At 33.7% G+C, this 22512-nt stretch overlaps 1 protein-coding gene and 1 long non-coding RNA gene across 2 annotated transcripts in view; both read left to right on the top strand.

Annotated features, from left to right (window-relative positions):
• Positions 1 to 22512, top strand: part of LOC105424895 (uncharacterized) — a 189469-nt gene that overhangs the window by 150649 nt on the left and 16308 nt on the right. The window contains exons 11-22 of the mRNA XM_089072894.1: positions 2021 to 2192; positions 3290 to 3433; positions 7747 to 7892; positions 9546 to 9599; positions 9908 to 9976; positions 10729 to 10818; positions 12137 to 12199; positions 15723 to 15948; positions 17567 to 17686; positions 17789 to 17896; positions 18095 to 18277; positions 18642 to 18738. Of these exons, the coding sequence (XP_088929020.1) occupies positions 2021 to 2192; positions 3290 to 3433; positions 7747 to 7892; positions 9546 to 9599; positions 9908 to 9976; positions 10729 to 10818; positions 12137 to 12199; positions 15723 to 15948; positions 17567 to 17686; positions 17789 to 17896; positions 18095 to 18277; positions 18642 to 18738 (1472 nt within the window). The remainder of the gene's footprint in view (positions 1 to 2020; positions 2193 to 3289; positions 3434 to 7746; positions 7893 to 9545; positions 9600 to 9907; positions 9977 to 10728; positions 10819 to 12136; positions 12200 to 15722; positions 15949 to 17566; positions 17687 to 17788; positions 17897 to 18094; positions 18278 to 18641; positions 18739 to 22512) is intronic.
• On the top strand, positions 18745 to 21854 carry LOC148937359 (uncharacterized). The gene is made up of 2 exons (XR_016138375.1): positions 18745 to 20338; positions 20437 to 21854. It is a non-coding gene; the product is annotated as an uncharacterized LOC148937359 (long non-coding RNA).

The raw sequence follows: 22512 nt of genomic DNA, 5'->3' as shown, positions 1-22512 counted from the left end.
TAACGAAGACTAAACAAATTTTGTGTGGAATGACGATGAAAAGAAATTAAAACTGAATATTTTTATTTAGAATGATTAGTAAACAAATTGTTAATCACTAATATCAATTACTAACAGCATTTTAATAAATAATTATTTGTTGCTTGTACAACTAATTATTAAAGAGCATACGGGTGAAAAAAGTGTGTGTGTGTGTGTGTGTGTGTGTGTGTGTGTGTGTGTGTGTGTATGTGTGTGTGTGTGTGTGTGTGTGTGTGTGTAAAACAAAATTAAACTCCTTGTGATCGTATAATGTAAAATTTATAGGACATCTTTAACAATTCACAGTTCGCATGTTTTGTGCAATTTCCGATTAAGGATTTAGTTTGTAACGTTATTTATTCCGATACGTGGAGAGATATTGTAGGCTTTGTAAATTTTGTAACGGCGCAATCAGCTGCGCCGGGTGAAATGAAATAGAATCCGGTTATAACGCAGAACAAAATCCAGTTATTTGCGAAAAATAGCAATGCGGTTATTTATTGTTGTTCCCGTAGCGGTGTACGTATAATCCAAATGACATATCTATAAATCTCTGCAGGCTTAATCGTTCTAATGCATCTTTTTATACCTTTTACGAAAAGAGACCATTGGACATAAATTAATTGTACAAGCTATGAATAAAAAACAAGTCTTAAGCATAATACCTGTGACACAAAAATGTAACAATGTCGCCAATTCGTAATAAGGAGAAGCTTAACCACGAGGGTAGTTGACCGTTTGGAACGTGGTAACTGCAGGAAAACCATGAAATTGGCAGTTGCGATTAGCCAAGCCGGATTGAGCCAAATTTTAATTAAACGACCTCGAGACCGTGGAAATAGTGTTGGGAATAGATGGGAATGGAATCGAAACGTTTTGAATTCGCGCCGGCAAACTTCGAATGCCGCTGACGTGTCATGCGAAGAGAAGGAAACTGAAACTTCCTCGAGCATTAATCCTCGAAAATTAATCCGAAAGAACAAAAATTAATGCAATAACTTTTATCGGTGTTTAATTTCTTTTTTTTTTTTACTCATTAAAATTAAAAATTAAAATTAAAAAGCGGAAACATTTGACTCTAATTACGCAGCGTATATTATACATATTAACGAGAAAAAAATAAATTTAATAAAAAACTATCTGAGCAATCTCACTTTTTAATTATTCAGTATAACAACATGCGTAGAAAGTGTAAAATAATTACAGAGTCATTATGAAGTTACAATAATTCGATATATTCCCAGCACTAAAGCTAAGTCCCTTGAGAACCTTTAGAAATGTCCTGCGTATGTCATCTCCCTTGTACATCGTAGTGTGATATCATAATGTACGAAAAGCATCTCTTTTTCATTCCATTTTTCATCCACTTCCGTTGTCACTCGAGAACCATAGATTGTGTGCCTTCCCGTAAGAAGCACGATCGTAAAAAATCTTATTTCTTACCCCCTCCATTACGATGACTGATATAAATGACATTTCTTCGTCGATACGGTCCCTGATTGTAATTTCATTTGCACATTTCGCGCACCACTCGACGGAGGTATCGAGCCACAAATAAATGATAACAATGATAAAAACTCTTTTGAAGAACACATCGCGCAAGAGATACCGTACACAAAGCGAGAAGAATAAGTAATAATACAATAGATTTTTTATTATCGGATTATTAATAAGATATAATCCCTGATTTCAATCTGTTTCTCAATTGTTTATTAATTTTATTGCGAGATAAATGTTTGGTTTTTTTCTGTTATCTATTTCGCTTAAGAATGTATATAAGAAGTTTTGTGTTAATATTTTTTTTATATTTAACATTATTATTAAATACAATATTATTTTATGACTAATAATATTGTGTGAATTATTATTACAAATTTTTTCGTACATAGCTGATTTTTATTTTTCAAACAGCCTAATGCAAAAGGTACAATGTGCAAGGAGGAAGAGCCTTGATGACATTCTTCACGTTGAACTAATATGAATCACTAAATCTCTGCAGATCGGCTACATGGCGAGAGCGGATATATGAGCAGCCCCGAACGCGGCGGTGGCGTCAGTTCCGGAAGCGGAAGATATCCACCCGGACCTTACAGCGCCGGTAGCAGCTACGAGGATCCGTATTATTCACAATACTCAGGAACTGTTACGCCTGTTATCGACGAAGAAGCCAGGTAACCGGAGTTTCGTGTTCCAAAATAGACCATTCCAAAATAGACAATTCGCTCATAAATTCGATCATAATACCTATATAGTACCATCCAAGAAACACGATACGACTGTAACCGACAAAATTTTATATATATTGAAACGCAGGAAATTTCCCAAATATTCTACCTTTTTCTTTTATCTGACGATTGACTCGAAATTATTTCGTTCTTTGTCGAAATTAATAATCGACAATTTGTTAAGCCGTGATTTAAAATTTAAAGATTTTTACTAATTAAAGTCTAAAAATGCAATTAAATAAGAGTTTTATTCTTTATTTAATTGATATATATTGATTGGCTTAAGTTCGGAAGAATTTTAATTTGAAATCTTGTTACATAACACCTGCATTTAAATATTAAAAGAATGCATTGTTTTTAATGAAACTACTCAGATTAATTTATAAATTAATGGAATGGAATTGATTAACGAAAAAAAAAAAAAAACCGTAGGAAGTTTAGAGTACACTGTATATGAATTCTAGTAGAGAGAAAATAGCGAAATACGCGACAATAGAACGTTAGCTACCTCATTACGTCGAGATTCATTTTATTCGCTTTATTAGCGTCCTGCTCAATATTTCATTTACGCTGAACATATTTTTACTCTCTTGCCGAAGAGACATCGGAACTGGCTGAATCTATTAATTAACCGATTATATAATAATATTGCCGCATGAAAGTCTAATGCGGACAATGCATTTTTCGTCCCGACAAATTATTGATTAAGCATATGATAAATGCACGAGTTATACTTCATTATACATTATATAACGTAGAGTTCCTAATGAGAGGTCCAGCACACACATCTGTCCGCAGTCACTTCTGTCCGTGTAAATACAATCTTACGTACAGTCCGTGTGAATAAACTCCACTCACTCGGAAACTCTTATCCACCACTCCTCCTAGCCGCGAGCCCTTTACTAGGGAAAATGTCGTCTCCGTGGGGTCTCCGGTCCCACCCCGAATGACTGAAACCACCCTCCCCCTTGTTTCCGCGCCGCAACCTCCTCTACGCGGATGTCTGATAGCGCGGATGTGTATGTCTGTTGTGGGTGGTGCAGCGATACGGAGCTGTTGGAGGAATCGTACAGCCTTTACGGCGTGAAACCACCGGGGCGTCCGCCGTCTGGTCCCCCGCGGTCCCCGTTTCCTCCGGGGGCGCCGCCCTCCCTACCACCCGGCGGACAGGGCTACGACGCTACTCGGTACTGCACCCCACGTCACGCACACTCTGTCGCCTGCGTGTTTGTCTTGCGTAGAGGCCTGCCTGCCTGCGCTGAATAAAAAGGAAATGAATAAAAAGGAGAGAGAGAGAGAGAGAGAGAGAGAGAGAGAGAGAGAAAGAAAGAGAATTGAGACCAACCGAGAATCGTGTCACGATCGGCTGGGTGGCTGTCTGGCTGGCTGGCTGGCTGGCTGCCTGGCAGGCAGCTTGCGAATGAATACGTTGCACGAGCATCGTTTCGAGTAAGCTGCCTTTTGAAAGCGGAACAGTAGTGAATCCAGAATTCTCGTTGGCAAAAATCTCTTGGCATAGCTACTGGCTAAAAACTTGCCAGGCGATTGCGTTGCCCGATTCTGAAATAAAATTCGATGATTCCTCTTCTTATTCTGTTCAACTTGGATTCACAACTGAAAAACAGAGATGGATATTGGTTATTCAATATTGGTTATTCAATCGTAACGAAAAGATGGAAAATTCAAAATTTTGTACACCGAATCAATTAAAAATTAAAACCTATTAGTTATCTGATATTATTACATTTTTTATAACAGATTTCGTGGAATATAAAATATTATATTATATATAATAATCATTTATTTGTGAATCTTTTAATTTTAAGGAATTTTTTTCGCATGGAATTAATTTTATAATTCGCAAAAATTCGTGATATGAAATGCTGAAAAATCGTTTCTTTTATTTATAAATATAGAATTTTTAATTATTTTCAATTTCCGTTCTGAGACGACATAATTTTACGTTTATTATATTATTTATAATATCGTACAAAAAATATTATGATCGATAACAATTTTTTTCGTATAATTCGTTTTATGGGAAAATATTTCCAGCTACTTAATTACTATTTATTTAGCTATTAAAATTACAATATTAACCAATATCCATTATCGTTCATTTAAAGGAAATGGCAGCATTATAAGAATATTATTCATTCGCTATTCATATGTTCCTATCATTTTTATTCAGTGAAAAATATTCACAAATTTTATTACTGATATTTTACGAGCTTTACCGTTTAATGGATTTCACGTTTACCTAAATGAGCCATTTCAGTGCAAAACTTTCTCGAAAAAAGAAATGTCGAAAAAAACCTGTTTGTAGAACTGTGAGATTTATCTTTCCGAAATAAATCCGATCATTAAACAAATATAACGTTCATATTCGTGAAACGTTAATTTGACTAATCGAGTCCTAACAATTCCCGTCTGTAAAACTTTCTTTTATTTTTTCATCAAGTTTGGTAGTTTATAGAAATTTTATCATGAATAACGTACTCTCTTTCGAACGCTGCCATTTTCTTCTCTATGTAAAGCAGGGGAACTATTCTTAGTGAATCGTCTGCAAGTGCATGTTGTAGAGTATGTTGGATATCTTAATTGAGTGATAAGAGAGAAAGAGAGGAAGAAATATCACTGTCAATCATATCTCTTATGCGAGGCACAGTTGGATCGCTCAATAGTACAATTTTAACGAATATGTAGGCGGAAACGATGGAATTTATTCTTATTACTTTTTTCAGTAAATTACTTTATAATTAAGATTAAAAGTTGGCATAAATTATAAAATAATGTATTATTGAATAAGACTTCTAAATTAGTCCACTAAATAATCAATATAATCAATTTTTATTTTCAAAATTTATGTATTTAAACTAAACATTACAAATTTATATCATTTTGTAGAAAAATTTCAATTACTTTATATATCATAAGAAAAAATGTGTAATTGTGACTTTTGTTCGATCTTTGCTAATTTCTTCCGAAAAAGATTAATTTATATTTTTCTATTTCTCAAATATATTAACATATCATTTGGAAAATATTAATATTTTTCGCAAAATTTGTCTTTACATAATATGTATTTTTATAGATATTAATTAATAGTAATAATATATTAAAAATTTTTTTGTTATTCATTGCAAAATTTAATTTTTATACAGTATTTTTACAAGCGATATATTATATACGTAATGTCATGAATAATATAGAGATATAAATTAATTTCCAGATGATTTCTTAATTAATTTTTTTATCGAATTATATTTTAATTAAAAAGATATTTAATTTCCAAAATTATCAATTTGATTTGAATTCTACGTGAAAATATAAATTAATATAAGCAATAAAGAGAAATAAATATAAATTTTGCTTTTCAATTAATTTCAGTATAGTTCTCTCTTTCAACCAAAATTTTATTTAATTACGCAAAAAATATTAACGATAAAATGAATACGTTGCATGTCATGTACGATAGATGTTAATTTACGACGCTCATATTTTCTGGGTTGTTTTACGTATATTATTTGTAATATAATTAATCATACTCTCTATTGCTCCAAAAACAAGATGCGTGTATGTGTATGTATGTGCGTGTATTATATGTATAAATATGCCATAATTAATGTGACTCGAGGAATCTATATGATACATAGAAGTATAATTTGCAACTCGGTGGAATGCAGCATGCCGACTAGCGATCGTAGACAAACGTACATTGGTCATATACAGGGTGTTTTACATGTAGAAAAAAATTACGAAAGAAACAATAGACAATTTATAAAGTAATTAATGTGTTTCGAAATTTAACAAATGGCATAACAAATAATTCATCTCTGCAATTCTCTGCAATATTTATCTTGCCATAATAAAACTAACAAGATCGTTAACGATTTATCTCCTTAATGCTATTTTCAGCAATTCATATAGAAATCATATCATAGTAATCATATCATTTTTTGTCATATCATTTCTTAATTTTACATTAACCCAAAATTACTTTATTTTGCTTTTTTATATATAAAAAAACTAATTTTATATAAAAAGAACTTGTATTTAATAATAACTTTATCAAATTTCAGCGGAAGAGCTATTTCTTTCCGTAAAGCTGGTTATCGTCGGTAATGATATTTTCCAGATCTTGAAAGCATTACGCAATTATTCTTGCCGAGAATTTACATCTGTGATAAATCTCTGTTAGCCACGAAGATATTCGGAAGTTGTCGCGAACATTCGATGTTTCTTATATAAAAAAACTTCGTAGACGGAATTGATACTACACGGTAGAGCAAAAAGGGTATATCGGGAAATTGAGAACTAAATACTTGTCGGCCATCCAAACTCACTTTATTCTCGCGCAATTTTTACAAAAGCCAAAACTAATCGCCATGAGAATCACGTAGCCGGCCTGATCCGCCGCGCGTCACATATATCACCCTGTATATCATTTTATGTACTGTCACACAGTGACGTAGATTGGGTACTGCTGTCACTTGTCATGCGAAACGATAGATGCACGTGATTAGCATCGTGTTATGTAACACATCCGATTTCACCGATAGGAAATATATATATATATTCGGAAATGAAGATTTTACCATATATCTTTGGCGTGTGAAGAGAGAATCTCTCTCATGCCGAAGAGAATTTCATGCATTTCACCTTCCGGTGAAAACGGATATACGTAGAGTCCCTAATTTTTTTTATTGGTAGTATGTTGTGACATGAAGTCTCTTGGTCTATTACTATATTATAGATCGAATACCGAAATGTTAGATTATAATGATTAGTAGTTCAGTGAAATAAAAGATATACTTCTTGCTTATTAAAGTATTCTTCATTGGAGGAATACTTGGAAGAATAAATAGGATTCATTATTAATATTTTTTATTAATATCATTGCATTCATTTTTTCCTTAGTTTGTCATATCATTATTTTATCGCTTTATCATCGTTTTATATAACATTCAGCTTGTCATCTTCATTATTGTCATCTTCATTATTATGTCATTATTATTATGTTCATTATTATGTTCATTATTATCTTTATAGCATCATAAGTAATTAAGTAGTTTCAGATTTAATCTTTGATAATGGAACTAATAGAAATCAAGATACTTTATGAACTATTTATTTACTATTTATTCAAGAAATGCACAAAATGAAACCAATCAAAACAAATGAAAACCTCTTAAAAATTAAAAAAAAAATTTTAGAAATTTAATATTTCTACAACTTTTCGTTTATTTCATACGTTATTTTAATAATTGATTAATATATATAATATATAAAAAAAAGGATTTCTTTTGTTCTGTATATGATGGATTATCACGCATTTTCTAGCGCATGAAACTGTCTGAAAAAACGTCGTAACTTAGAGCAATCATGATTCTTATAGCATCGTGTTCGCCGAGAATATAAGTCTTGTCCTATTGTTTTTTAGAACAACAAGGATAAGCATTAACTGTACCATTTTCTGATCAAATATTATCTGCCGTAGGATAAGGGTGGAGCACATGGAAAGACAACTAGCCAATCTGACCGGGCTCGTGCAGAAAGCTCTGACACACGCACCGCACACCAGTCCGTCGCCACGAGAGTACTTGCAGGTCCCACCGGGACGTGATCCTTACGCGAGAGCAGCAGGTACGTGTCCCATAAAATTCACGATTTCGTTTCCTCCCCAGGTTTCTTTCAGTACCTTCCATTTCGCTTTCACGGTAACATTGTTTACTACGTTTTTTTTTTTTTTTTTTTTTCCTTTGGTCGCATCTCTAAGAAGAGAGGCTCAGAGAGGCTGCGAGAATGATTTGATTCTTGAAAATTTATTTATATTCGATGGGAGATTATATAAATTAAATCATTCTTGTTACTTCCGAGCCGCGTAGATGCCGAAGATCTTGGGGTTCAATCTTGGGGGATTTTTGATCCGAATAATGACGATCGATTTAGCGATTTATGCCATCCCGTTTATTCCCTCCTACGTTTTCAGTGCTTATTTTACAGAAGATATAGAGCGCATTTAACTTAATTCACAAAGATAGTTTCAGCTAAGAAGCATACGAGACTGCTAGACACTCCATATAAAGTAGTCTCTACTAATATTCATCTTGTCCGTTTCATCCGTGCCTGTTCATCTATCCACTTCATCGTCTTTCGACCACTCTCAGACATCTCGTAATCACGGTTCTTAGTAACATCATCATGCCGCAAATAAATAATCAATAGTTAATAGCTAGATATTGCGAACAAGGCAGCTACGTCGACTTTTTTTTTGCAGAATCGCCACGTTTACTCTAATCTAGTTAATTATGAATGAGAAATAAAAACAAAATATGAACAAATGGAAAGTAAAAATCTTGAATAAAAATGATTCTCATATATCTATTTTACAATTACGATTATAGAAATAAAATGGAAAATAGAGGTAAAAATAAATATGTTGTATAAATATGTAAAAATAAATATGAAAATTTGTATCCATAATTGGCAAAAGTTTTTAATATCGATGTCATGTTTGTATGTTTTCGATTAGTGATAAAATAATAAACGTCGTAGCCGCCTTTTAGATAAGTCGAAATTCGCTGATATGACACAAATTAGATATAAACGTGCATACGTATACATATGTGTTGCATTACATACATGCAGATATACATATATATTGGAAGAATTTATGCCGTGAGCTACGCGCCAGGAACAATATGCCATTACTCATACCCGGCACGTTTCAAAACGGAATTAATATTATAGAATATTTGGATATAACATTTATCAATATTTTATACCGTGATATCAAATATATTTTATTAATATAATAGAGCCACCAAAACAAAATGCTTTTATAACAAGCGAATTTAATAACATTTCATGAATACAAGTTTTTGTACAGTAATCCTCGACTGTTGTCGATTTTAACAATAATTTTACACATCATTTATCTATACCACAATATAAATTTAAAGACCGAGTTGACGCTATTATTCAATTTCTAACGAGAACCGCAATGAAAAGAATCCCACGAAAAAGTATTTTTAATTAAAAAAAATATGAAATTTCGTCAAATAATTCAAATGAGAATCAACGCGATCAACGTGAACGTGATCAACTTCTTCGAGCTTAAATACGCGTAAGCAAATATTTTCGTACACCAAGCTCGGAGAATCGTTTCCGAGAGTTATTGAGTCTAGTTCGGTTTGACGGCATATAGTTACCCGTAGCGATGTAGTCTCACGGACTGAACTCTCCTGAAACCTTGCTGTACAACTGCTTTGTTATTCCGACTAATGCACACACCAGGCGCCGGGGACGAGTTCGACAAACACTCTAGCTCCAGCTCTGCCTCACTGCCAGGTGTGTCTTTCATCTTCTTCTATCTTCTATTCATCTCCGAATCACTGTATAACCGCTATTTATATATTTACATATGTTTATTTCTATACATACACATATATATATATATATATATATATATATATACGATATACAGATATTATAATTTTTGTCTACTTGTCTATACTTCTATATATTTATATATATTATATTTATATGTATATATATATATAAATAAATATATATATATATATATATATATATATATATATATTTAACATTTCTATCTTTATTGCCGTTAATAAAACGCGTGTCCTTTAAAATTCAAGTGTCTCAACCTGCCGTTACAGATGACTCGTACTTAAGGACTGACGTTAAACCGCCAAAATTAGGCAAAGGTGCGCTTCATATGTTTCTTTATTATATGCATTTTTGCGTATGCTCGCTGCATTATTGCCTCTTATATCTTACGTTGTCAACGTTGCACGTCTCTTTCGTATATTTGTGCCTTTATGTTATTTTATCTTTCCACTCGTGTAAAACACGATTTCGATTGTACGATATTTTTATTGACAAACTTTAATGGCACCAACTTTTTCGATCTTTAAAATCCGCGAGATTGTCCTACTTTTCTAACGTGATTATCCGTTAATATCCAAATCGGTCATTTTGTTAATTTTTTTTTTTCGTGAGTTGAAATCGTCATCTTAAGGAAAGTATTATCGTCTAATTTATAACGCATTACGTTTCTGCAATCTACGATTTTCGTTTGCATGGTGCACACGTCGAAGTTTCGAGACACCCTCGCGATTGTTTTACTCATTGTCAGCACCGGCTTTAGGGGTGATTTACGAAAGCAATTACGCGAAGCTTCTCAGAGATAGAATTGCGAAACGTTATAATTAGAATATTTATTAGTTCAAGTAAGAAAGTTCATTTGAACTTAAAACACGAAACTGTATGTGTTGCCAGCTTAATTATTATCTTATGATAAATGCGACTCTTTCAATCGAAAAGTGTTCCGAAAGCCGGCGCTGATTTCATCCCTTTTATCGAATTCCCAGCCGAACGCACACGTTCACGTACACGCTTCTTACGCTTTTTACGCACATATACCACGCAAAAATATGCTGATCAACATCTATTACAGACAAGTCGGTGTCGTTTGAAAAGTCAGTGTCCTTCAGTGACGAGCCACCAGACATGAACTCTCCCAAACAACATTCCCCGCAACATGCAGGTAACGGCTAGCGCACGTCTTGTAAAAAGAAATCGCAAAATGTATGCTAAGCACGCTGTAAAGGCCAGAATACCGATCACATCGTTGTCGGGTGAATTTTTGAGGAAGTGGTAGACGTTCCAAGAGCTAGCGCTGTATTTCAAGTCGCAAAGTAATATGCAAGAAAGAATTCTCGTCTCGCAACAATCATCTTCAGATGCATGTATAAAGTTTATTGTTTTTTTAATCCTCCAAGATAAACAATACGTTTCTCTTTTTCGCGTGAATATATTGAGGAATCAATTATATTTGCCGCGACGACGATCTCCTCTTGTTGAAGCAAAGGTTTCATAGCAATTTAAGAATGATACAATAGTTTGTATCACGACTGATTATTTTGCAATGAGCAGGAATCGAATGCAATTTCGCCATGGGATAATATTGAAGCGCGTATTTGATCTCGATTGAAGTTTAATTGAAGATCAAGCCATTAAGTAGCAAAGACCTATAATCACGAAATCTGTATTCCTTTCAAAATCTTGCGAAGTTCTCGTGCAATTCATGATGCTTGATTTCGATTCGATCGATTAACACGAATAATTGATCGATCGCATTGAGAAATCCTTCTCTTTGTTTTTTACATAATAGATTTTTAATTAACAAAACAACAGTTAAACAACGGCAATGAATGTGATAAATTATGACATATTTTCTTTTGTGTCTTTTCCAATATTGATTTTCGAATGCTAACAAAAGTTTTTTTTTTTTAAATAATACAAATGGGTTTTTATAACAATTGTGACGATTGGTGCGTATATTTGTTTTACCTATATTTCTGTTGAACGAAATAATGTAATAATTAACTTTCTCATTTATATTATTTTTGTAAATTTAACAAAAATAATATAAATAAATTATATAAACATATTGTTTCAATTTTTCTAATTTTACGAAAAGAAAGAACAAAAATTAATTTAAAATATTTTATATATATAAGATATGATAAATGTCAATTTTTAATTCATGTCATTATTTCGTCCAGCGAATTGTATAATATCATTGATTATGCCCATAATTATAATTGATGAATAATTAGAAATTAGTTCCTATATTTAAAATGCGATAATTCATTTTTATCACTTCCTGATTATTAAATAATGAATATCATATTCAGTATTCAGTGAGTATTAGTGGTAAGAAGTTAATTTTTAATCATAAGAGGGTTTCGCACAAAAATAAAAATGTATCTATGAAAAAATTATCCCGACGCGAATACTAACGCTAACAATAATCTCTAACGCCTTCTCGTGTTCGATTCTGCAATGCCTACCACAACTAGCGGACACAAAACCCACGAAACCGGCAATCAAATCCTCCACGTTGCCGAGGATGTCGTCGCAAGGTAAAACATCCCCGTCTTTCTGTTAGCGGTGGAACTAATCGGCGGTACTTTATTTCAAGTATTCAATATCTTCAAAAGAAATAAAACAGAGCTCAGTGATATCACTTAGAAGTATCTCTTCAAAATTTCTTCAAAAATATTCTTATTCATCTCATTTATAGTATTTTTCTGTTAAAATTTTAACTTTTTTTATAAAAAAATATTTAGATATATCTTTTAAAACTATTACGTTATTTTAATACGATGTGAAATAAAGAAATAATTTTATATAAAATAATCTACTTCATACTTTACCGGAAAATTCTGAGATGTCTCATTATTGAATACTCTCATAGCTTCATTTGATATTTAAATATTTCAGATTATTTATTCAAAGATTACAATATATATATAATTTGTCAAGATAATCGAAATAATCAAATTTTATTACGTTAACCGAATAGTTCCATTCCTATGTCTATGCTTCTCCCCTATGTGTTACGCTGTGTCTACCATATTTATATGTTGTTCATAATGAGCGTCGTTCTTTGATACAATCTTCCGCCGTTTCGGTCGTTTCGAACTATTTTCTTCCATTTTATTTTCATTCGTTCCTCGCCTTCTGGGACGACACTGTATGGAGGGCACCGGAAAATTGTAAGTCCACTCTCCCATAAAAAGCTAAGACGAGCGCTGTTGCACGTCGACGTTGCTGGATTTTAAAACGAATTAATGTGCTCATTTCCATGTAAATCGATTTTCAAAGTATGCTGTATGCGAGGAAAGGCGACTACTGGTCCAATTCTAGGCGAAGCAGAAAATAACCAAACTAAATCAAATCCGTATACGTATGGAACGTCCGTATGTTTTTATGTAAAACTCAGCGTGGGAAAAGCACATCTCGCAAAAGTTACTTTGAAAACCATTTCACATTCATATCAGTCACATTCAGTACTTATTTCGATGGACGGAAATTCCCTCCAATTTTTCTCTCTTCGAGATTACTCGCAAGACATCTCATATTTGAGCGAGAAATTCATGTCTCTCTCACCAGGCATATCTCTCTCTCTCTCTCTCTCTCTCTCTCTCTCTCTCTTTCTTTCTCTCTTATTTTGAAACATCATTTCAAGCTGTATCTGTTCGACGAAGGGACAATCTTGCCCTTTTCTACGTGCCCTTCATATATCATCGCGTTGACGAACGCTTCGCGCGGCCGCATGGACATCCGTGCACGAGACAGGAGGCAATTCATGTGTTTATACTATTTTACGGGACACTTGCGACAAATACATTTCTTCGCGTTGCATTCGACGCTCGCGTGCTGCGAGCATCTCATTCTTCCTTCTTTCTCCGTTCCTCTCTCTCTCTTTTCCTCTGTTCTCCAGACCGAGCGATATGTCACGGCAGCATATCTGTCGCCGCCGATCACTCGGAAACATCACGATACATCCCTCTTACCGTCCATCCCTTCCCGTCCTGCCCTTCCTGCTCGTAAATTCCTCCTTTATTCATCTTGTTCAGACCGCACTTTTATTTGTCCGCGGGGACGCGCAATGTCTCTTATCATGGGATCGGTTCATTTAGGACTGTCTCACGGATCGCTCGCCTCGTAAAACCGCGACGCGGATCTTTTTTTCTTGGCTTCGCGTAAAATAGATGCACCCAGTCAGCACGCCAATTAAAAAGGATTATTAATTCAAGATTATTAATTCACTCTTTTCGCGCTCTTTGTCATAAAAGATGTGAATCGATTTCCATCTTACAACGGGGGTTGGAAAAATTATTTTTTTATAGAAGTAACTTGTTATCATTACTTGAAACGATTAATTACTTTTTAATGCTAATACGAGATCAGATTAAATAAAAAAAATTTGCTTTTCTATCAATATTTTCTATCAACTATCAATATAAAAGCAATAAAACTTGTTTCTTTAAATTCGCAAGACTATAAGAAGTTTTTAAAATATTAAAATAAAAAGATTATGCTTTTCATTAAATTCATTAAATATAACCAAATTTATATTTCTTCCTATTCTAAATTCTACAAATTTTTAAAGGGCGATATTTATAAAGTCTATTCTAATGCGGCTTTATGATTTATGATAAATTATTCTTAAGACAATCTTAAATATAACAACAGACTATGAATATCAATTAAAGATTAAATATTGAATATACAAAAATTATAAGTTATAGATAGATTCAAAACATGAAAAGTAATGAAAAAAATAACTGTTAAATTCATTAACATTACAGTTTTAATTGAAAGAATGTAACTATCATTACAGTTGCTAACAAAAAATAATGCCATCATCAGTTCGCTATCGAAAAAAATAACGATAACGGTAACGACACAAGTAACGTTACTTTTCCAACCCTGCTCTATAAATATGTGTAAAAGCCATGTGTAAAAACCAGAATATTACACAATTTTATTGATAAAAAAAACATTTATCAAAAATATCGTTATTGTATGATAAGAAAACAAAGGTGCTACATCTTCGTCATAGAAACCTATGTCTGTTCTACATTTGTCGTACACGTGGAAATTTGTGCAGCTCAACGTTTGTGCTCAACATATGATATTGTCGAGGTAAATTCGATTAAAACGCGCGTACGTTGAGCGCAAGGAAATTAATTTTCGGTCGTAGCGCGTTCGTGAAACTCGAGTTTATTGTCGGTGAAAATATCATCGCAATCGGCAAACCAGCGCCTGCATCCGTAGAGATAATTATGTTATTGCAGAGAAACGTTTGTGCACAGCACACAGCGAAATATGTCACGTACCACAAAGGGTGTATGTCACACGCAGACGATACAACTCTCGCACACACGGTCCTTCCGCTTGGAACACCAACGATATTTTCAATCGGCCAATTAGGTCATCTGTTGTCTCCTTCTTCCGCTCCTGTCGTGCCTTTCGTCATCCGTCCAATAAAACTGCGGCAATAAAAGTGACAGTAAAATTGTGTTGTGTCGCCGACCCGTTTAACCGTTCCTGTCCTCTCATTACCAGGCCCCGCTCTTCTGTCGTGCGAAATCGTTACGACGAGGCGTCGATTAATGACACGAGTGACGAACGTCAAATCCAATCAGCTGATTGAGGAACCGTCCAAGCACTCGAATCTGTCATGGTAATCAGCTGCGTTTCATCTTTTAAACTCTGCTAGACGAAGCGCGAAATGTTCCGGGACGTCTAGTTAGAGAGAAATATGGGAATAAATGATCATTTTGATTAACAATTTCGTAATTAATTAATGTATCTGGAAACTGGAGATTTGATGAAATAAAATGTACGATAATTTATCCCACTTTTAATTGTTTAATATTTTTTATAGTATTCATGATGCGATTTGACTTGTACAGTTGCAGTTTTCAGAACAGGATTTTTCCATATTATCGTTCGCCATTCTGAATCTAAAGACGCTCTTTGCACGGAAGGAGGCGCGGGGCCGTGCGCGCTTAAATCCTTTAAATGTTCGCGCAAATTACGAGGAGTTACATTGGAAACACGCGGTCTTACATGTCGACTGAACGATTGCAGAGAGAGACAGGCACAAGCCAACACCACCGCCGAAACCAGCCGCGTTGGTGGCCGGTCAATACGTGTACAGGGATCTGGCGCTCACACCGGAAATGTACAACCAACTGAGGGGTCTGCAGAAGAAGGCGAAGGATCTCAGGCAGGAAGTGAGAAATCTTAGGCGCATGTCACAGGCACAGGCTCACACGGTGCGCGAGACTATTAGAGACACCTTCATCACGATTAGGTATGAATGTAACGAAGAAATCAGTATCTAAAAATTCCAATATAAAAATATAAAAATATGTTTAACAAATTTTATAGAAGAAAGAAATCTTAAGATAAATAGAAAAGTAAGAAAAAGGAACATAGCAAAAGATTTTATTGTTTATATATTATATTAGAAGAATATGAATATATATATGTGTGTGGTGTGTGTGTGTGTGTGTGTGTGTGTGTGTGTGGTGTGTGTGTGTGTGTGTGTGTGTGTGTGTGTGTGTGTGTGTGTGTGTGTGTGTGTGTGTGTGTGTGTGTGTGTGTGTGTGTAGATATTATGTTTCAGTATAGGCACCCCTTTTTCCTTTTTTGATTTACTTATTAGAGCCTCTGTACTATTTATTATTATTAGGTATTATTAGGTATTATATGTTAGGTATTATTAGGTATTATATATAAAGATACGAATATAATAAATAAAAAATATGCAAGTCAGTGTGTCAATTTTTATAAACATTAGACGCTACAGCGCGCGCTGCGTACGTGCTATTTATTTTTTTAAACGAGCAAAAATGACACAATAAGTTAAGAGCTGTTAAGAAGATATTGACAATATCGACCGCAATCACGATCTATTCGCATCTATCCGATAGATGGTGTACGCGTATGTTTTCACGGCGGCGGCGATTGTATTTCAAAGGGCTTGTACTACACGTGTTTTCACACTTTTTTGAGGAAGCAAAAAGTTGTTGAACATCGAAAAAACGCGCGCGCGGCGTTTTTTCACGGTTTTTTTATGAGGCGCACCTGTGGATTTTTAAAAGGCTACTACTTCTCAAAAAATAGACGTAGAGACATGGGACAAAGACCAATCTTCTTCATTTTGCGTTCCGCAAATGTTTATGTTAAATACATATGTTCTTATCATGACGTACATCATATGTATATACAGAATATCAGAATATGTCAGAATAAAATATAAAATATCTCGTAAACTATTGATTTTTTGACATTTGTATCTTAATACTTTTTTATCCAAAATAAATAGAGGAGTCATACTGCGTAATAAAAAATATATAATTCCATTTAAAAAATGACGATCATAAAAAATCTCGACAGGTGATATCACCTGCAAATAACTCAATATCCCAATCATGTGGCCTCCTCCTGTTATAATTTTTATATAAAACATTTTTCTTTGAACGAAAGGAGTAAAAATTATATAATTATAATATTGTTACACTATTAACCGCTTGTTACAACACAATTGTCAAAACGATCTTCGCGATGACAGCTGCTCACGAAGTAAGCGCAATGAGAAAATCAATTGGTATCGCGGAAAAACGACAACAATAACTTCGATACATTCAAGTATTGACTTAATGCCTTTTTTTAGAAATGGATTAATAGTATTACACATAAAGATACATACATACATACTAAGAATTTTTAAATAACATATAATAAAATTAAAATATATTTTCAAAAATTATAATATAATATTTATATAATATTTTATATAATATTTATATAATATTTATATAATATTTATATATTTATAATATTATAATAATTTATAAATATTTATTATAATATATAATAAAGATAACACGCTGATCAATAAACAATTCTATCGATTGTTGTCATAGGGCTATGCTGTTATCTGGAGGAGACGCAGCTTGGACGGCTGGAGATACAGAAAAGATGCGAGTGAGCCGCGAGGAAGACCTCTACAAGCAAGAGATGATAAGGCTGGAAAAAGATCTCACGTGAGTATTGCCGTATCCTTCTAAAAAGGCAACGTATTTGCCGTATCCTTCTAAAAGATGCATTGTGTAAAGAAACATAAACGAAATGTTTGCGAATTTCAGCGAGCTCGAGAGCACCGTGGAGGAACTTCGCGGTAATGTGATCACTAAAAAGACGCGTGTCAATATGTCGGATGTGGAGAACATGGCTTTGATATTGAGTAAATCCAGGTAAGCCATGCATGCGTTCGATTCAACATGAGCAGAGAGCGTAATCATCGCACACTTGATGTTAAATGCGTTGATAGATTTACAAATCATTTGTACATTTAACAATGGATGATTTAAGATAAAATAAACAACATTTAAGATAAACTACGTAAGAAAACTACGAGATAATGAATGATGCGGAATATTTTTGTCTTCTAGCAAAACTGTGGCCGACCTAAAAGTACGGTTCCCGAGTTTGCAAGAGGGTATAAAGAGTCTTCTAAGCTCCGAGGTAGAAAACGTGGAGCGCGAGCAGAAGTTCCTGAAGGGACAACCCGATCGACTGGAGTCTGCGTTGAAACGTTGCAAGAAACTCACCGGCACACTCGTGACGCTCAAACGGTATGGCTTTTTATTTTATCGTAATGCACTGTCGTCAATTCTAACTCAGTAAGAATACAATAGAAATTTCTCAAATTTTTCGGAGTTTACAAATATGAAAATTTTGTATTTACTGTAGTAAGAGCTTATCAACTGATATCATTTTATCAAACGCAGATCGAATTATTTCAAAGTAGACATTTTATAAATTTTTATCTTTAACCATTAGAATTTAACGTGTATTCTTTCTACGACTATCAATTGACATATAGCAAATTCTAAGAAATAAATAAAGTAGAATAAATAAGATAAAAAAGTAAAATAGGACAATAGCATCAGAACTTTCTCACTACTGACGAAACTCGGTTTCTTCCCTCTCGCTTAGCTTGGCGTCGGTGCAAGAGCAGCGATTACCAAACGCAGCGAGCGTAGATGCCGAAGACACGCCGCCTATAACACCAACGACGGCACAGCATTCCAAGGTAACCGCTCCATTGGCCCCGCTCGCTCGCTCGCTCGCTCGCTCTCTTCTCTATCTCTCTCTTTCTCTCTTTTTCTCTCTATCTCTCTCAATCTATCTCTACCTTCTATCAAGACCCAATTTTCCCAACAATCTTCTGCTCCAATTTTTTCTTCGCCGTCGCGGTCCCCGTGAAACGCACCTCTTCCCGATACCGAAAAGTATCGCGCCACCCGTTGCATGAGATATCCCCTCGAGATCTCCTCGATCAATCCTAGTGTCACGCTTGAACATTCGTATCCACGTTTTTCCGTCTCGGCCTCCTCTCCCTCGAGGAAGAAGGAAAAGAAGAACCGGTAAGATATCGCGAGAAGATGGGGGTTCGTCACGGGAATCTGTGAATCGCTAATTCTCGATTAGAGTCTTGGGGCAATCTCGGACGAGAGAAATTTCTTGAGTCCTCGTCTTATTTTCAACAATCTCTCTCTCCATACGCGTTATCGAGATATACGATTGGACGGACGACGCGTACTTCGACAAAGAATCGTCCTGTGTCACGAGAAATGTTCGAGAGGATCGCGTCTTCCGACGCGATCGAATGTAGAAAACGAGAAATCCTGGCTTCCTACATGCATACAATCCCTCCTTCTCGTTGCGTGCACATCTTGTCGTGTGGCACACTTTGTCGCGAGTGGCACGGCACACGCACACTATGATCCGTGTGATGATCGAGATATTCGCTTTCGTTAGGAGATGGGCACGTCAAATTTAACAACTCAATTATAGGCGCAATGTGTTCCAGGAGGGATGCAATGCACTTTTCACGATGTGGAATGTATTTATTAGTAGAAAATTATTAAATACAATTACCTGGAAAATAATTTAAATAAACTCAATTAATTTATTTTCCTTTAAAATTTTTAGTTTTTTAATTCTATGCATTAAAAATGAGAGATAAATTCCAAATATTATATATCATGTTTGTGTTCGCTTTATGTTTTTAACAGGACATTCTGTATAATAAATGTGCATATATTTAAATAATTTTCCATTGCTTTTTTTATATATAATAAAATTATATAATAAAAACAAGATAAATATTAAATATATTTAATTCAATTTTATATATATATATATATATATTTATTTATTTAGCAAGTTACTTTATTATTTATTACTTTATTATATATAACTAATGAAAAATAAAATTAAAAATAAAATTTGAAAGTTTAAAGTTTAAGCCAAGAAATTAATAAAATATTTCCTTTTAATAAATATTATATCTCATACAGCAAAAATGTTTAAAATATATCACAGAGATATGCTAAAAATATCACGATATCTTTAAGATATTTTTATGATGTATTTTAAACATTTCTATTGTATAAAATACTGTAATTTTTGATAATTAATAGTTTTATAATATTTTAAATGATATTTAATATCTTCTTATGATTTTAATACATAATAATAATCGCAGAAATTCTTACTTTATATTTATTTACATAAAATATTAGCTTTTAATATATTTGATTACACCAGACTTAATCCTTAAAAAACCATCTACTGGAAAATGAGGCATTGCTTCTGGAATTTCCATATTTTTATAAACGTACATTGCTGTAAGTACTAAAGTTCCATATAAAATATAACATTATTTATCGAATAATTATTAAAACAACGATGAAAATTGTAAGCTAACTTTTCAATGTATTGACAGATTTTCATTTACAAGTATAATGTAAGAACGTGTAATGAGAGTATCAACTGACAAATAGCTTACGGAACACGATTGTGCCCATCGCAGCTTCTTATTCACCTCTGCGAACTCGTTCACCGAACACTGTCTCACACGACGGCAATATTGCAATCTGCTACCTGTCGACAAAGTAGAGCGTCGATGAGACCACTCTCCACGCTTCGTAGATCTTTCTTGTCCCACATAAGTAAGCCGGTATGGTATTTTGCAAAAAGACGTGTATTTCTCTACTATCCAGCCACCGCTTACCCCGTATCCTCATTATGCTAACAAGCGCATGCAACGAGTGATATAGAATTTTGTTTCTGGTAATATATAAAATATGTCTCTTATAATCACAACATATATACGTAATAAATATATGGCCTTTCTTTTTGCGTATACATATATCATATGTCATATTGTATATACGTACAATAATGTTTATTTTAACGCGTACACTTGTGACGCGCCGATCAAGTAGCATTGATACACATACATAAATCGCTGCAATGTGCGAAATCATCGAAAATCATCGTTTTAACGTCCATCTGACTATGCCTGATTATTGAAATTGAATTTTGGGTGTGTGTCATCGCAATAATTATAAATATATGAATCATCCTAGCGTATTATTCTCATGTTAAAATGTCGAGAAATCATAAAATTTTTAATACGTGTATATTCTGCTGTCACCAGCAATAAAGTTCATCAACAATAAAATATAAATAATTAATAATTGAATTTACAATTGAATTTTATTAAAGATATCCATTAATCTTTAATTTTGTAAAGCTTGAATTTATTTGTATCAGTCGTTAATTCATTAAATTAAAAAGTCAGCGTATTAAAACTACAAATTTTTAAATAGGTATCAATAAACTGTATGTAAATATTATTAACTAAGTAAAACGATCATTACGATTGATTGAAATTTTAGGATTATTTCATCTGTTTTAAATCCGTAAGTAGAACAATGACGGCATAGTCAGACAGACAAGGCGGTTTTCGAATCAGCGGAAATATATTTATCAGCGGAAATTGGCACATACGATCTACGCAAAATTAATAATAAGAAATTTATTAATTACCGAATAATGTAAATAGCTATGTAATTAATAATAACACATCTCAAAGTTTTGCAACATTTGCGCTTTTGATGTTGACATCGAGAACTCGGACATGGAATTTTATAAATTCAATTCTATATATCTATTAAAAAATACGATATAAAAATTTGCTTATTTATAAATCGAATTGTCTACAGCAAATAAATAGCAAATAAAATAGGTAACGCGTAGTTGCAAAATTTTGTCAAGTTTTACGTTACTATTTCACAAATTCATGATATTCTGATATCAATAAATGCAACTTCAAGATTGTGTAATGCTAATTCAAAATTACACGTTTTCTTTCTGCGCAACCTATAATTTGAGAACTTGAACAGAATTTGGAAGATGAATTATTGTCAAATATCGCGAATACCTTCCGCTGTCTTCGATCGTTCGATTAGGAAAAGATTAGAAACAGATCCGCAGCTCCATTTACCTTGTTCCTCGGCTACCGCTCGCTTATTCCGCATCACCATCATTGACAGTACGAAATCTGATGTAAACCTTTCCACCAGACAGAAACCAATCGATTGCCTTTACCTTCTTCACGTATGTTGTACAACAGTACGTTCGTACGACACATATCTTACGAAACCTATCATTTGGGTGATGTATATCTTAACACCGACAAAGAAATGATCCATCACCCGTCATTTAAAGAAAGAAACGAAATCCGAAGACGACCGGATAGCACCGGAGTGCTCAGTTAAAAATAAATTCATGAATGTTAATAGTTGCCACATATACTTATATACAAAAAGATAACAGTGCTAGATATTCTTAGTGCTACTTAAATGATACTAGCACACGTCAGAGATCACTTTGGTATAAATAATGCTAAAAAGTATTATTTGTCCAGAATTAAGTGTATCAGCTTATCGTCGTGTATAAAACGCCTTGGTCTTGGGACTAATCTTGATTTAGAAGGCAAGGCACTTAATTCCAT

The sequence above is a fragment of the Pogonomyrmex barbatus genome, unplaced genomic scaffold, assembly GCF_055798465.1.
Source record: "Pogonomyrmex barbatus isolate J1 unplaced genomic scaffold, ASM5579846v1 scaffold14, whole genome shotgun sequence".
NCBI lineage: Eukaryota > Metazoa > Arthropoda > Insecta > Hymenoptera > Formicidae > Pogonomyrmex > Pogonomyrmex barbatus.
The sequence above is the reverse complement of the archived record's forward strand: the minus strand, read 5'-3'. Positions and strand labels throughout refer to the sequence as shown.